General features: G+C 39.8%; 1 protein-coding gene across 2 annotated transcripts; it reads right to left on the reverse strand.

Annotated features, from left to right (window-relative positions):
• Positions 1-5,348: 5,348 nt before the first annotated feature.
• On the reverse strand, positions 5,349-17,227 carry LOC127979566 (chromatin target of PRMT1 protein). Of its 2 annotated transcripts, none has more exons than XM_052585102.1 (6): positions 16,950-17,227; positions 14,871-14,962; positions 13,724-13,874; positions 7,768-7,945; positions 7,180-7,308; positions 5,349-6,148 (listed from the first exon to the last, which is right to left on the reverse strand). In XM_052585102.1, the coding sequence occupies exons 2-6, from the start codon at positions 14,933-14,935 to the stop codon at positions 5,949-5,951; spliced, it is 723 nt and encodes a 240-aa protein (XP_052441062.1). In that variant the 5' UTR covers positions 14,936-14,962; positions 16,950-17,227; the 3' UTR covers positions 5,349-5,948. The 2 variants fall into 2 exon arrangements, with proteins under 2 accessions (XP_052441062.1, XP_052441061.1); XM_052585101.1 differs by having other exon boundaries at positions 7,180-7,314; positions 16,950-17,225.
• Positions 17,228-17,289: the final 62 nt, after the last annotated feature.

Consider the following 17,289-nt stretch of genomic DNA (forward strand, 5'->3'; position numbering starts at 1 on the left):
CAAAAGATTATTTATTGATTTTTTAAAAACTTTTTAAGCATCAAACTGATCAGAAGGGACAGTAAAGACATTTATAATAATATAAGATTTCTATTTCTGAAATTCGGCAGATGAGCCGTACAGCTACAGAAAAGAATACTGAAATGTGTACATTATCTTTTAGCGATATTAAATCCTTTAAAAAAAAATCACCTTTAATTGCTTTTTTTCTGTAAATAACTTAATGTGCATGTTGTGAAGCATGTAAAATGCAAGCCCTTGTTTTATTTTCGGAGTGCTGTGCATATTTACATTTGCGTGTTGGGTCAGATCAAATATACAGTATGTTCTATAAACATTGCACACAAATATATTGGATTTATGTTTATTTTATTTTAGTTTTTCTGGCAGGACAGGAAAGCGGTCCAATGTGTCCTCCAGTGGCCACTTACGTTTACTGCCTCAATCTGCATTTCATAACTAGATGGAAAATTAATAAGAGAGCCAATGTCAAAATAAAATAATAAATGATTGATTGATATTACATTTAGTAGTATTTAAATATTACAGTTAAACATTTTTTTACACTAATTAAATAATTTTCATTGATAATTAGCAAAATGCTTCATTTATACATTTTGATTTCCTATTAATAATCAACTATTTTAAGTGAAACTCATCCTCCGTTCTGTTCAAATGCCTTTGACTACCTTCACGTTTATACAACATTAATTAGTGCTGATTTAGTAAGGATGAGATGATTTTATAGAATCATTATTATGTGATTATGAGTATAATAAAAGATTAATATTAGCCTCAGATCTCAATAAAAACTGCTTTTCAGTATATATAATGATGGTAATTTGTTCATATGTTATGAGTCTCATGAATGTCCACATGACACAACAGTCCCTGTTTAATCCCACAGATTGCAGGAAGTGTGAAAGCCAAGAAGACCTCACAGAGATTAATGGGGCCTGTGTGTGTGTTAGTGTGTGTGTGTGTGTGTGTGTGTGCGCGCAGCTGAAAACTGAAACCCCCAAAAGATCAGGTATTGTGGAAATGGAGATTGTAAACAATGAGCATACTTTGTTTGAAGTCATGGATAAAATCACCTGTGATTAAAGATCGAGTGGCCTGTGCCCATCAGTCTGATGTCATGCCTAAAGTACATTGGCTTTATTGTCCCCATGAAACAATACTGCATATTTGACTTATAAATCTTAATAATAATTTAAGTAACGAATTGTGGTGGACATTGGAGACACAACCTAAAAAGAATAAGATGGAGCTACTTCCTATGAACCAAGCAAACACTGTATTCAAGAGACAATAAACTACATCTGAAAAATATCTGAAATAATTTCAATTTAATTCAACATCTGAACAGTGCATGGCATGCAATGGCATGAATTGATTTAATTAATTTAGATATATTAAGATCATATGGAGAAGTTTTCATGGGCCATGAAATCATTTTATAGGCAACTTTAAAGTGCTTTTTGATTCTATGGAAAAATGCCAGGAAAAGAGCAAGGTCAAAGGTCATACACCTCAACAATATAGTTAAGGTTGAGATTGTTATTTATATACTGTATATTTAGTATAGGGCTGTCTACTTCCATAAAGAAACCCTTTTAATCAAATGTTAACATCTTGGCACTCAGAAAATGACTCTTTTTGTAATCATCAACTATTAAAAATTTAAATCATTCAAAAGTTATATTGTAAAATAGATGCCATCATAAACATGAAAACAAGTATACAAGCAGTTTATATGATACAAAAAGTAAAATGTCATAAAACTTCAGGAAATAAGGAGTTTAAGGATCTTGTAGTACATATGAATGTTTGGCAGTCTGTAATTTGGCCCCTCGGTATCCCCTAAAAGAGGAAGAAGCACATGTCCCCTATATAGATTGATTATTGTGAAATCTCTTTATTTTCCAAACCCACCTCAAGGTAAAACTCATTAAAAAAAAAAAAAAAACCTTTAGAGCTAATATTGCATAGTAATTTGGTCAGTTGTTTTTACGTTTTGTAATATTGGTAATGATTAATGACTGTGATGTAATTCATTTTCACATTACAGTATTTGAAATGAGATCTTTGTAAATCTACGCTAAATAAGAAACGTGAAGTACAAGAATCTGAGGTGAGAGGCCCTGAGTGTCTTCCAAATAATTAGAAAATTCACTAATATTTAATGCTCAATGTCATTTTATCTTCGTTTTTAGTGAAATACGACCTGAACCTGTTTTTGTTTATGCGTGGTAATGTATGACCTGGACAGGTTTTGTGAGATTCGTGCGGGAGGTCAGAGGTCACGTGTTCAGAGAAGTATGCACAGCTCCTCATCGGTTCATGATTGTATGAAGCTGCTCTGTGTAGAGCGCAGGGTCCTGCAGGAAGTGAGGGACTCTTCAGGTGCTCCACGTCCTCATACGACACCTGCACAACACACACACAGTCAAAAGTTAAAAGCTGCGTGATTTGGGGAAACATGTCAATGCAGTTTTTCAATTGTGAGATTATCAAATTTTTTTAAGTCCTTAAAGCTTCTCTTTCTGTGCTTCCCATTACAAGTATGGGAAGATGGCTGGCTCGTGTTTTGTTCTCAAGTGCACATTAAACACAATCAAACTCAAAGGAGATGCAGAGATGGAGAGCCATGAATTTCCCAGAGCCATGAGCAGCTGGAAGTCAATCTTGTCTGTGTGTCTGAGGATCTTCAGGAAACTTCTCATAGGAGCCTTAATTAATAAGGTTCCCTTGTGTAGTAGGACGATAAATGGGGCGGCTTGTGCTTTAAGATAAAACTGTGTAAGTGAAATGCTTGCAGAAGCATACGATCAGTTGTTATGTATGTACACACAATACAGCTGGGGCTTTGGTGTTGTGTGGATTTATGAAAACTGATTGTGATCCATCAGGTTACGCATGATTAATGAGCTCGGTACTCTGAGATAATCAATATAATGGTCAGAAATGAATCAGTAATACTTTGCTGCAGCACCTAAGCTCTAATACAGCCACTATACCCTACATTAAACAATAATCCATTAAATATAACTTGCTATTTTGTTTTTGTTGGCTTTTGCAGCCAGGAAAACTATAATGGGATCTCTGATGCCCTGTATAAAGTGGTCTCTCGGTGTTTAATAGCTAGCGGGAAACTGAATTAAATTAAATAATGAACTCTTTAACCTTCAGAGAGGTTTATTAGTCTGACTGTGTTGTTGGCAACTCATGCATTTGCAAATCATTGTTTTGAGCTGCTGAGCCTGAGACATAAAGCACCTGTTTCTAACTTAATATATGCTGAATGTACGAAACTGAAGAGTCAGTGTTTATTTCAAGTGCAATAAACATTTGCTAATCCTCTCCGAAGTCCTTTTTAAAGCCATGCAGCATGCAATACAATTAAAAACAAAAACAAAGTATGAATTTATGTCTCTGTGAATTTTAAGGTAACACAATTTGCTAGACACTAGTGCTAATGTGCAATCGCAAGCACCGTCTGCCAAAGTCAATGCAATATGACATGTATCCTTTCAGTGGCTCGATGAAGGCAATCCATTTCAAAGCCTCCTTCAAAAGTGGCCTTGAAATGTGCCCTTCATTTTCCAGGGCACAAAGGATACAACGAAAGGATGCTTCGTGGGCCAAACCATACCAATGTTCAAATAAAAAAACATATTAGGATGGGATAACCGAGAGCACTAGGTGGGATTTCAAGTAAAGGAAATACTGCTGGTCCTAAACTCGAGACCAGCCTGTAATTGTCCATTCAGTGATGCATCCCCATCTCCCCTTAACCTTGAATCCAACAAAAACGAGAAACAAATCCGAACAGCACAGCACGCTGAGTGAATAAAAGTACCGTTATGTATTATTACATCATTTTAGGAAGAGAGAATAAGGATGCATTTACTGTATCAGTGTTAACGTCATGTGGCACACAATGGCAGCAACAGACCACGTGCCTCTCGAAATGATGACCTTAGGGCTTCATTGGATGATATATCATGCATAAAGTAGACTTAGACGCAAGTCAATGAATTCGGCACAACAGTGAACTCATTTTACTTTCTGGTGTATTTAAACAGTGTCGTGGTAGTCTAATCTCGGTGAATTCGAATGTATGAAATCGGTTCCTTTCAAGTTTGCAATTAATTCTAAGAAATCTCGTTTTAGTTTAACATCCACTTCAATTGAGTAAAGCAGATGGTCATTACATGTGTGCAATCCTCTGAAGAACAGTGTTGTAACATCATATCCTAACAGACTCACCTGTAACCTCAATGGATTCAAGCATCATCTCGCGTGTGCTGTGCGGCCTCAACTTTTCCCGCGCGAAGCAGATTTAAACAACGAAGCCCATAAACAACACGACAAATACTCAGTAATGCGGTTGTAATATCTTGCATATGTCCAGCGAAGACAATTAACAGTGCTTTGTAGTCATTAATTACATGTAATCTGAATTAGGTAATCAGATTCCAGAAATTAAGTGACTAATTACATTTAAGAATAATCGTGACTCAGAAAGTCTCCCAGTTTAATGGACATTCACACAGAGATCAGGCAATAATCAGGTGCAAACACAGCATTTAACAACCGATTTATAAAAATCACTTTAGGTGTAAGAAGTGTTTCAAGATTTCATCACGTTTTATCTGAATTAGGTTATTTCACCATGTAGCCTATTCCTATATCATTGGGTGGGCTTTTATCTTTCAAACACACTGAAATTGCAAAAACTTCACGTTATTTCTTATTTACATGTAATGCAGGCATTCCCAAACGGAGTCATCTGAACCTATTTCACCTATTTAGAGAGAGAAAAAAAGTGTAGTCAAACGATTAATTTTTGTTTGTATAATATATAATTATGAATGCTTGCAACATAAGACAGAATGTGTAAATCATGTTAAAAATGTTTGACATTTTTCATAGTCTTATATGGATTTGTAATGTTTTTATTACCTATTCCTAAACCATCAGGACCTTATGATCTCTTTTTCTTTTAGAACTAGCCTCCGATTTCATGTTTTTGATGTTTCAACCATCCTGTGTATTGTAAGATATACTTTACAATCTAATGCCTTTGATATGTGTAGACCATAGAACAGAGTTATGTACAGTTCTCACTGTACACATTCATACACCCCAGAAACATTGAATTATTCCCATCTAAATTATGCTTTGAAGAAAATAAATGAAATACCAGACAGACAGCTTTATCTCTCTCTCTTGGAGATACTTAATATTTGAAACTTGTAAGACAAAAAAAAAAAAAAAAAAAAAAAAAAAAAATTAATGTCTATAAAGTTAGTTGATAATATCCTTAAGAAAGCACATGAGTCTTATGGCCAAGATTTATTTGAAGCCAAAAGAAAGAAAAAAAATAAGTTTGGTTGCAGGTTACAATATACCTTTAAAACATATTTTGTGTCTGACAAAAACAGAAAAAGACTTATCTAGATTGTGTATACTGAATAAAAGTTCTACTTTAAAACATAATAAAAATACAATAATAAAAAGGTAAGTTTCATTTGTAGAGCATTACGGTAATTAACAGCCGTTCATCTATATAAACCACTTTTTCACACCAGACAATCAAATGTACTTCCTCACACATTGGGCCATTTTCTGAAATTCAGCCAAAAAATAAACACAATGTCTATTATTATAGCTCAGTTGAAAACAAGTTTTTTTTTTCTCTTTACTTCCAAAACGTTTTCTAAGATGACTTGTGTTTAAGAACCGTGGTTAAAGAGTAGAAAAGGTGAGTGGCTGCTCACAAATCTTTGAGGGTAACAGGGATAATACATAACTTTGTACAGCCTTCAAGTTTAAAACGTCTTCTCAGGGAGTGTCCAAGAGCAACAGCTTCAATGGTACTGGACGTGTGTCTGGTCAATCAGTCTATTCTCTGCAGATCTTCAGGGGGCTGCCGTCTCTGGTTACTCCATGCTCTCAGGGTCTGCCTGGGCCATGTACGCGTCCAGCTCGGCGTCCAGATGGCCCTTGGTCTTGGACATGTAAGCATCAAGCTGGTTGTCCAACTGCTCTCGTGTGACGACGGGGCGGCCTGCTCCTCGGCCTCTGCCGCGTCCACGACCCCTTCCTGCAAACCCTCCACGACCTCTCAGACCCCCGCGGCCTAACAGAGACAAGCACAGACTTTAGTGTCACATCTAAAGGATCATTTACTCACCTCCATGCCATCCAAGATGTTCATATGTCTCTTTTTTCAGTCACAAACAAATGACGTTTGAGGAAAACGTTCCAGGATTTTTTGGCTAATGTTTTCAAGATAAAAAAAAAAATGCAGTTTCAGTGCAGCCTCAAAGGGCTATAAAGGCCGAATCTACCAAAACAATCATTTTCTTTTCTTTCAATTATATTTATACACTTTTGAACCACAAATGCTTGGCTGCGATGCGCGTCTGTAGGCATGTAGAGTATTTTGACCTTGAAATCATTGCCACCAAAAAAACTAATTTCTTTGTGACTGAAGACAGACAGACATGGGGGTGAGTAAATTATCAGGAAGTTTTTATTCTGGAAATGGACTTATCCTTTAAGCACAAAACAGAAAACGCTAACTTGACAGAAGACTGCATTTTTTTTTATGTTCAAAGCTCATTGAAATGAGTATTTTTCCTTATTGTGATGTACATGAACATGAATATGTACGGCAGGACTTGATTCACTGGTGATGGCAATGGTATTGATATTGCAATACCATTTTTCTTGATATGCAGTAGTTTGATACTCGCCCATCTGAATCACGGAGTCAGCTGCTGCTGGTAAAGTGCATAATCTAGTTTTTCCTAAACATGAAACATGCTTTGTATCAAAGACTTTAAAATCAATCGTAAGATATAGTTAACATGCATAGTTTAAAGCGGCTTGCCCCATCAGATGCTCTGACAGACTCATGTCCGCTATTCGCGCCGTTTAGTGTGTTTGAGATGTGCATTTTCATCAGTACATAACTTACAGGTGCAGTCTCCATCTGTAAACATTAGACAATCATGGAAATATTTCCATTTTGCTGTCAGGAGCCTTCTGCATGTGATTCTCCACTGGCCTACGTACTTCACTGAACAGGCGCACCAAACAGACGGAGCGTAATAATGGTGCCATTGTCGAATTTATAAACCTACAAGTTTGTTAATGATTTCTCACCTCTTCCTCCAGGTGCTCCACGTGCTGCTCCTCGGCCACCCATAGCACCTCGCCCTGGAGCTCCTCCACGATAACGCATGCCTCGACGGAGACCGATACGTCCAGGACCACCCCGTCCTCTCATCTGACCTGCACCTAACATAAAAAGATCATTTCACCACATGAAAATGAAGGTAAAAACTACTTCCAGAGTGCATAAGGGACTACCTGCAGTTCATCTATAAACACCATTACTAAGAATCCCATTGTTTAACCACACAGGACAATGCCATGACTTTTACTGTGAACTTCTCTCAAAAACTAAAAGATAATTCAAGATCTGCAATGAGTCAAAATTACAACTGGATTCTCTATTTTTATTTCAACTGCAAAAATGATCTAAGATTTAAGTTTATTGCCACATCAGCTTCACAGGTAATTACTTGGCGAACAAGGATTATACATTGAAATAATAATACAGTAGTACACAATACAAGATAATACATAATTAGAACCTGTGTTTGTGTATAAATAGAGGGTTTTCAGCTTTGTTTTAATTAATTAACATTAAACTAGTAGTGCACTGGAGAACACAAACAGCCGTGTCACCTCTTAGAGAGAGAGCTCCTCTCATGCCTCCACCTCTTCCTCTTCCCCGCAGTCCTCGTCCAGCTCCTCGAAATCCTCCAGGAAATCCTCGTCCTCTGCCGCCTCCCGGCATCAGCGAGCCGATGGGCCGACCCAGCCTGGCCTGGATGTTGCTCTTCCCAAGGCGCTGTTTTAGGCTCTACAGGCGGGTGATATGAAGGATTGTTACTCTGGGCTGACTTAAATGTCATTAAATGTGGTATGCCTAACTTATAAAAGCAATGTGAATTGAGTTTCGGAATAAATCTGTAATGCATTACAAAATAATGAAACGTGATATGCAACATGTAAAAACCAACAGCTTTGTTTTACTTATGCAAAAAAGCGCATGTTTCAGAACAGAATGAACGGAGAGCCTGCAGTTTTGTGAATTCAGATTGTAAAGGTAACAGCATTATTAACCAAAATTAAATTACCATGTAAACTGTAGATTGGCTGCACCACCCACAACATTATCCTAAAACAATTCCTAGAAAATTGAACAACATGCCTGTGCAAACTTGTTCAGATGTGAGCTGAAAACTAAAATAGTTTCATGCATTAAGCATATTTACTCAAAAAAGACTAAACGATTGAGACAACAATTTTCCTTAGAATAAAATTAAATTTTTGTTTTCGCGTAGAATTGGACATTGAAAATTTCTTAATAGTGCATTATGAACAAAAAAAGGGGCAAATTTAATTAATGACATACTTCAATGTTACACTACTATTTACATTTGGAGTAATAAAAAAAGTTACACATTTGAAGTTGTCTCTTATGGCCACCATGGCTGCATTTATTTGATCAAAAATACAGCATCTGAAATATTATTACAATGCGTTTTATTTGAATATTTTAAAATGTAATTTATTCCTGTGCTCAAAGCTGTATTTTCAGCATCATTCCTCCAGTCTTCAGTGTCACATGATCTTCAGAAATCACTCTAATATGCTGCTCAAGAAACATTATCAATGTTGAAAACAGTTGTGACACTTAATTCTGTGTTAATACTTAAAGGAACACTCCACCGTTTTTTGAAATAGGGCTTATTCACATTATTTCCTACATTTAGATAGGTGGGCAAATGCATTGTTGTGTCAGTGCATGCATTGTTTTAGTTTGACTGGGTCGGCGTTAGCTTAGCTTAGCACAATGAATGGAATCCTTTGTTGCCAGCTAGCATGGCCTGAGTAAAAGTGATCAAAAAAATAAAAAAAACCCACCTAATTACTTCTTGTGGACTGCGTATTCACAGCGAGTACAAATAGCGATCCAGATTAACACTAGGCGATTTCCTAGGCAGATATTGGCTTGGGACTATATTATGGGGAAGCACAGGCGAAGCACTGCTGCTTAGGCGAAGCACTGCTACTTCGGCGCAGAGATATCACGCAACACATGAAATCCCACGACTTCCGTCAACATACCGGCGTGAATAGTAGCTGCCTGGCTATTTTCCTTACAATACACGAATGGCGATGAACATGGCTGATTTTGAGAGAGACGAAGAGGGTGACTTCTCAGACAGTCAAGAACCAGAACCATACCTATTTGAACCAGAGTTTACAGAAGACGAGCTGCGTGCTTTGGAAATAGAACGACAGTAGGAGACTGCGGTCAAGCCAGCCGCACTTCAGAAAAACACCGTCAAGCCAGCCGCGAGTGAAATTTATATGCGCGTGTATTAGTTGCGATCGCTCAACAGCCTGAGGACGTGAGGATGAGAGCCAACATGAACTGGTGGTGTGAATGTGGGGGAATATGCCAATCTATGCCGACGGAAATAGAGTGTCTTTGCTGTAGAGAGTGGGACATGTTTTTGCCATTGATGACTAGGCTCAACACGTCAGATCAAGATAAGCGTGCCCGAAGTTGTGTCACATCTACAGAGGATTTCACGGCGCTGATCCATTCTGCAGTACTCGATTTTTTTTTCCGGTGTGACAAAGTGAACTGGAAAAAACGCCCCACGCCGAATGGACAGCTGTCCACAGAGTAAGTGATTATTTTAATCATGACGCATGTATAGATCGACCCATATTATACCTGTATTCACATAGAGTTGATGTTTTCATGTGTTGCGTGATATCTCTGCGCCGAAGTAGCAGTGCTTCGCCTGTGCTTCCCCATAATATAGTCCCAAGTCAATATCTGCCTAGGAAATCGCCTAGTGTTAATCTGGATCGCTATTTGTACTCGTTGTGAATACGCAGGCCACAAGAAGTAATTAGGTGGGGTTTTTTTATTTTTTTGATCACTTTTACTCAGGCCATGCTAGCTGGCAACAAAGGATTCCATTCATTGTGCTAAGCTAAGCTAACGCCGACCCAGTCAAACTAAAACAATGCATGCACTGACACAAAAATGTATTTGCCCACCTATCTAAATGTAGGAAATAATGTAAGTAGAGTACTCGATGGCGCCGCGCATGGCTGCTTCAGTGCTTGGCTCTCCAGTGTTTGTACTGTTTTTGTTCGTTTTTCCTGTTTTTTGTTTAACAAACACTATCAGTTTCACCAGGGATGAACTGCTGAACATTCGGCAGAACACACCACAAGATCTTTTACCAGATTTAAATTATTCAGACGTTTTACTGAACGTTGTTATCGGAGGAGCGGCGGCGCTGATCAAGCGCTTCAGGACGCGCAGACGGGGAAAGCGAGCGGGAGCGCTCGTCAGACTCAGGAAGCGCGGATTTCGAACGCCGTTGCCTAGCATCCATCTGGCAAATCTCCGCTCTCTACTCAACAAAACAGACGAACTCCTTCTGCTCTCTCTGACAAATAAGGATTTCTCTCACTCTGCTGCTCTGTGTTTCACGGAAACCTGGCTGAATGACACCATACCGGACAGCGCGCTCCATCTGCCGGACTTTCAGCTGTTTAGAGCGGATCGCGAATCAGAATCCACGGGGAAATCGCGCGGCGGCGGGACATGCTTTTACATCAATGAGCGCTGGTGTAGAGATGTAACTGTGTTAAAGAAGATGTGCTGTCCTGATCTAGAAATGCAGTTTGTCAACTGCAAGCCGTTCTATTCCCCGCGGGAGTTTCACTCGTTCATTCTGGTTAGTGTTTACATCCATCCGCAAGCGAACGTGAGCTCAGCTTTACAGAAACTTGCTGATCAGATCACAGAGACAGAACAACAACACCCGGACTCTGTTTTAATCATTCTGGGGGACTTTAATAAAGCCAATCTCTCCCGTGAACTGCCAAAATACAGACAGCATGTTACATGTCCCACCAGAGACAGTAATATATTGGATCACTGCTACACTACAATAAAGGATGCATATCACTCTGTTCCACGAGCAGCTTTGGGAAATTCTGATCACTGTCTGATTCATCTTATACCATCCTACAAACAGAAACTTAAATCTGCTAAACCTGTAGAAAGGACTGTGAAGAGATGGACCAGCGAAACGGAGCAGGATTTACAATCTTGTTTTGACCTCACTGATTGGAGTGTTTTTGAAGCTGCTACCACCGATCTGGACGAACTCACAGAGACTGTAACATCCTATATTAGTTTCTGTGAGGATGTTTGCATTCCTACCAGGACTTATTTAACATTCAACAACGATAAGCCATGGTTTACAGTAAAACTCAGACATCTTCGTCAGGCCAAAGAGGATGCCTACAGAAATGGGGACAGGGTCTTGTACAATCAGGCCAGGAACACACTGAACAAAGAGATCAGAGCGGCTAAAAAGAACTACGCTAAAAAGTTGGAAGACCAGTTTTCTTCCAACGACTCAACTTCAGTTTGGAGAGGACTGAGGGCCATCACAAACTACAAGACACCATCCCCTTGCACTGAGGCTAATCAACGGCTTGCTAACGACCTGAATGAGTTTTATTGCAGATTTGAAACCCCCAACACCCATTCTGACCATCTCCCTGCACAACCATTAACACCTCCTGCAATCCCCCGTTCCACACCTACTGCTCTTCAAATCTGTGAAGATGATGTGCGCCAGGTCTTCAAGAAGAACAAAAGAAGAAAAGCACCAGGCCCAGATGGTGTTACACCAGCCTGTCTGAAAATCTGTGCTGACCAGCTGGCCCCCATCTTTTCACAGATCTTCAACAGATCCCTGGAGTTGTGTGAAGTACCTTCCTGCTTCAAACGCTCCACCATCATCCCCATCCCAAAGAAACCCAAGATAACAGGACTTGACGACTACAGACCTGTGGCTCTAACGTCTGTCGTCATGAAGTCGTTTGAAAAACTGGTTCTGGGTTATCTGAAGGACATCACTGGACCCTTACTGGACCCCCTGCAGTTTGCTTACCGAGCAAACAGGTCCGTGGATGATGCAATCAACATAGGATTGCACTTCATCCTGCAACATCTGGACAAAACAGGGACTTATGTGAGGATCCTGTTTGTGGACTTTAGTTCGGCTTTCAACACCATCATCCCAACAACCCTCCAGACCAAACTGACCCAGCTCTCTGTTCCTAGCTCTATCTGTCAGTGGATCACCAGCTTTCTGACAGATAGGCAACAGTTAGTGAGACTGGGGAAATTCACATCAAACAGCTGCTCCACCAACACTGGTGCCCCTCAGGGATGTGTTCTCTCCCCTCTGCTTTTCTCTCTTTACACCAACGACTGCACCTCTAAAGACCCCTCTGTCAAGCTCCTGAAGTTTGCAGATGACACTACAGTCATCGGCCTCATTCAGGACGGTGATGAGTCTGCTTACAGACAAGAGGTTGAGCAGCTGGCTGTCTGGTGCAGTCTTAACAACCTGGAGCTGAACACCCTCAAAACAGTGGAGATGATCGTGGACTTCAGGAGAAACCCACCTGCACTTTCCCCACTCACCATCATGAACAGCCCTGTGACTGCAGTGGAGTCATTCAGATTCCTGGGAACCACCATCTCTCAGGACCTGAAGTGGGACAATCACATTGACTCCATTGTAAAAAAGGCCCAACAAAGGTTGTATTTCCTTCGCCAGCTGAGGAAGTTTAACTTGCCACAGGAGCTGCTGAAACAGTTCTACTCAGCCGTCATTGAGTCTGTACTGTGTACTTCTATAACTGTCTGGTTTGGCTCAGCAACAAAATCAGACATCAGAAGACTACAGAGAACTGTTCGGACTGCTGAAAGGATTATTGGTGCTCCCCCTGCCCACCCTTCAAGAACTGTATACATCCAGAGTGAGGAAAAGGGCTCATAAAATCACTCTGGACCCCTCACATCCAAGTCACCCCATTTTTGAACTTTTGCCATCTGGCCGGCGTCTCAGAGCCGCAAATACCAGAACAGCAAGGCACAAAAACAGTTTCTTCCCCCAGGCAATCTACCTCATGAACAGTTAAATGTTCCCCACTTATGCTTATGCAAACAAAAGTGCAACATCCTTATATTTATTTGTTACCCCTCCATCCTAGTACATCCCTGCATCTTTTTCAATCCTATTCCATTATCATTTATAGCACAATTGTTTATACACTTATTTATTTGACTACCTTTCTTTCTTTTTTTTTTTTCTTTTTTTTTTGTCTGTGTGTTGTTGTCTCTGTGTACTGGAAGCTTATGTCACTAAAACAAAATCCTTGTATGCGCAAACATACTTGGCAATAAAGCTCTTTCTGATTCTGATTCTGATTCTGAATAAGCCCTATTTCAAAAAACGGTGGAGTGTTCCTTTAAGGGATTTGTTATCAAAGTTAAAAATTCAAAAATAAATTTTATTTAGAAAATTTAAATAATTGTCCTTTCTGCCACTTTTGATAAATTTAATGTGCCCTTGCTGAGAAAAAAAAAACATTAATCGAACAATAAAAATGCAAACAGTAGTGTACATATTCAATAGCTTTTTGCATTCACTTGTACTGTTAAGGCAGCTGATCTGCAGCTCCATCTATACGAGCTCAGTGTCATGGTTGCTCATCTTTGCACAGGTTCCTCTCTTACCTGTTTGTGTTGCAGGGCAGCCTGCACAGAGGGCCTGTTCTCCATCTGCTGAGCGAGCCGGCGGTTCCTCGCACTGGCCATGTGCTGCTGCTGCATGCTCGCCCGGATGCTACTCACTGTCGGCTGCTTGTTCTTCAGCATGTTCGTGAAGCTTGTGGGACACAACAGAAGAAGGAGGGTAGAGAGAGAGAGAGAGAGAGAGAAAGAGAGGAGGGAAAGGGGGATACGAGGAAAGGAGGGTTCCAAATCAAATCATTTCACACAGCATGGACGCAGCTACAGCGGATCCTGCAGCAATCAAGAGAAAGCCCTTCTTAGACCACAGCTGCTTTCATTTACTCTCTCTCTCCCCATTATGTGTGGAGACACCCCAACATATTTGGCTTAAACCCAACGCCCACCATGTGGTTTTAGCGGGAAAAGAGAACACAGATAGAAAAGAGGGAGCGTTTTTTTACTGAGCGTTTGCCACTTACGGGCCGCCATCAACCCACTGTGACGTCATCAGTCCGAGACGCCACAAGGGGAGTCGACCCGGGGCTAGAGAGGGGTGTCTGGACACCCAGCCACTTACAACCAAGACCGTGACCCGACACACTGTTCTGAGAGACGCTTCTGATGAGAAGGGAAGGGGGTTGTGGGGGGACAGGTCACGTCTCGGTACGGACTGAGCACCTTGATCTCAGAGAAAGAGAGAAACACAGAGGAGGAGCAGAAAAACTCATCTGAGAGAGAGAGAGAGAGCGAGAGTGTGTGTGTTTTCGTGTTAGAGAGGGCGAGAAACACGGATGGCACACACACACACACCATCCTGCATTATCATCTTATTCCCATGGCTGAGGATGCTCTTCTGCAGTGCAGTGGGTTTACCTCACCATTACCCTCTCACCTCCGGGTGTGCACCGCTTACACAAGAGACACCTCGCCAAACACGGCACGCGATCAGATATTTGTCCACTCATGTAATCGCGGTCATGTTGGGTGAGCGGCGCACACCGTGAGGGCGGTCTAGCGTCCGCGTCAGGTCTGATGTCTCCCCCTCAATGACCTCCATAGTACACGTGTCTTGAGGCTTGGTGCCTTAGTTATCTCTGTATGCTTTCCCCCTGGCCTTGAGATAATGCTGTCAGGATGCGTAGCGCCTCACCGCTCATTCAGGGACACCTTGGTGGTGCTTTTCAGCACGACTTTTTGAGAAGAAGGGGCGCTCATGTTCCTTCAGACTCGCAGGGATCTCTCCTGTAAGGGAGAAACAGCAGAATACAGATGTTCGGTATCTATGCTGCGTGAAATGAAAGTTTCACAGACAGAAACAAGAAAATCAATGGCGAAACTACTAATGGAGATGACTACCTAGACTAGGGTTTTTAACCTTTTAGACATCACAGAAAATTTGAATAAACAATAACTAGGGCAGCATGGAAACTTTGGCAAGAATGAATCAGATTTGATTACTTTTGTGTAAACGGTGACTGATAACGGATAATGTATTGACAGTATCAAGATCGCGTCAGTTGTGGCTCGTGCAGCCTGTTTGACTCACGGAGAAATCAACACTATAAGAACAGCACACACTAGGGATGCACGATATTGGATTTTGGCCGATATTCGATATGCCGATATTTTCTAAATAATTTTGGCCGATGCCGATACCGATATATATAAAAATATATACTGATATATTTACAAATATATACTGACATATTTAAACTTTAATTTTACTGAAGAGAAATCCATGTATCTCTTCTGTACTGATTCTACCATAAATTTATTATTTTACAAATGTAGACAGACATTCACATCTGAAAAACAGGTCAATTATTTCACTTGGAGAATATCGGTTTGGCTCATCGGCAGAAATATTCATATCGGCCGATACCGATAATGGTCATTTTAAGCTTTTATCGGCCGATACCGATATTGTGCCGATATTATCGTGCATCCCTAGCACACACGAAGAAACAAATGTGAACAAATGATGCGGTAGAAAAAAGATATATAATATACGCAACATCACACAAAAAGGAGTGATGTTTTACCGACTTTCAACTCGATTGCAAATATGACATTGATTTTATAGAAGTCATTAACTGACATTTTGACACATTGCGGATCGTTTTTGCTCCATTTCGCTAACAAAAATAGTTCTAAGCAAAGCCACAGCAGAACAGTCGTGCATCTCCCAAGAAACACGCAACAGTCTTAAGTTAATAAACGACTCATTTTTGAACGAGTCAATGATTCAGTGAGCCATTTATAAAAACGGTTATTTGCTTCATTTATTGAATGAATCAGACATTTGAATGAATCGGTTGAATCAGTGATTCACTCATTAAGACAGTGATTTGCCACACCTACTGGTGGTTTAATATCATATTTAAAAGTATCATTGCATTTTTCCAACATTTCATATTTGTATGTCAAAAAAAGTTAAACATTAATAACATTATTTACGCATTTACAATTTTGAGTAAGTTAATTTATGGAACCTATCTTCATTAAACAGTCAGAGTAAATGCATCTAAATGGCACTTTCGACGCAGCTTCTGTGTTTCCTCTGCAGTGGACAGACAGAGTTTGTTGATACTGATTTAATTTGAATAGTAACAACCATATAGTATCTTATTATTCTAACTTAACGTATCGATCAAATGTAAGAATCAGTGTTAATGGAGACACGTACATTTAATCAGTTTACGAAAATATCGTCCTACATAAAGTTAAAAAGTGTACCAGCAATCAATTGAAGGCAAATATCTAAAATATGCTGATTAAAGCAATACTTTCTAGAGCTCTGATGAGACTGCTTCAGAATAAATTACATTTGTGCCAAAAAAGAAAAAAACAACCCTTTCTCCCTTTATCCTTCTCCAAAGACTCCCTTTAATTCCCTTGATTATTTATTTGAACATTTACATTTATTTTTTTCAAACTTAAGTAGATTTAAGACCTACACAGTATTACATGTTTGCAGTAGGTATAATAGTGCTAATGATGCTCATAAACGCTGTTCAGGAGCTCAGTGTGTTTGAAAATATCATACATAATGATAAAACAACAATACTAGATGGTTAAACAGAAGGTTTTACATAAGAAGATTTACATAACTGTACGACTGCTCATCAGCTTTATTTCAATATCAACGTAACACACAAATATCGTTCTTATTCACATATTAACCACTCTAATTTTATATGTTAATGTGTAAGATATATTTAACTCTCACCTTTTCTCTAAAAGACTCGAGTAGATATGTTAGCTGTGTAACGTTAGCTTAGCGCTCGCTGACTCGACACAATCACGCTCCAAACTTCTCTACTTAGCGCACGACAACTGTACAACTAACGCTCCTTCTTCTTAATATATCTAAGAACTTAAAAACAAAGCTATATCCCAGAAAAGTGGCTATATAACACCAATCTACGTCTAATCCGCGACTCTAACTACCTCCCCTCATTCATCACAAAATGGTGCTAGCAGCAGCTGCTCGAGCGAGGAAAATGGAGATCTACGTCAGATATCGCGAGATTTTCTAGTTGTGCGTGGACGTTGAGCGTGCGTCAAGA

Source organism: Carassius gibelio, chromosome B19, assembly GCF_023724105.1.
Source record: "Carassius gibelio isolate Cgi1373 ecotype wild population from Czech Republic chromosome B19, carGib1.2-hapl.c, whole genome shotgun sequence".
Lineage (NCBI taxonomy): Eukaryota > Metazoa > Chordata > Actinopteri > Cypriniformes > Cyprinidae > Carassius > Carassius gibelio.

Coding starts and splice junctions, on each gene's coding strand:
- LOC127979566 (XM_052585101.1), bottom strand. CDS start 14,935: ATGAGCGCCCCTTCTTCTCAAAAAGTCGTGCTGAAAAGCACCACCAAG. Junction 7,315..7,767: donor AGGAGCTCTCTCTCTAAGAG/GTGACACGGCTG, acceptor TTTTTATGTTAG/GTGCAGGTCAGATGAGAGGA. Junction 6,149..7,179: donor TGGAGCACCTGGAGGAAGAG/GTGAGAAATCAT, acceptor TGTCTCTGTTAG/GCCGCGGGGGTCTGAGAGGT.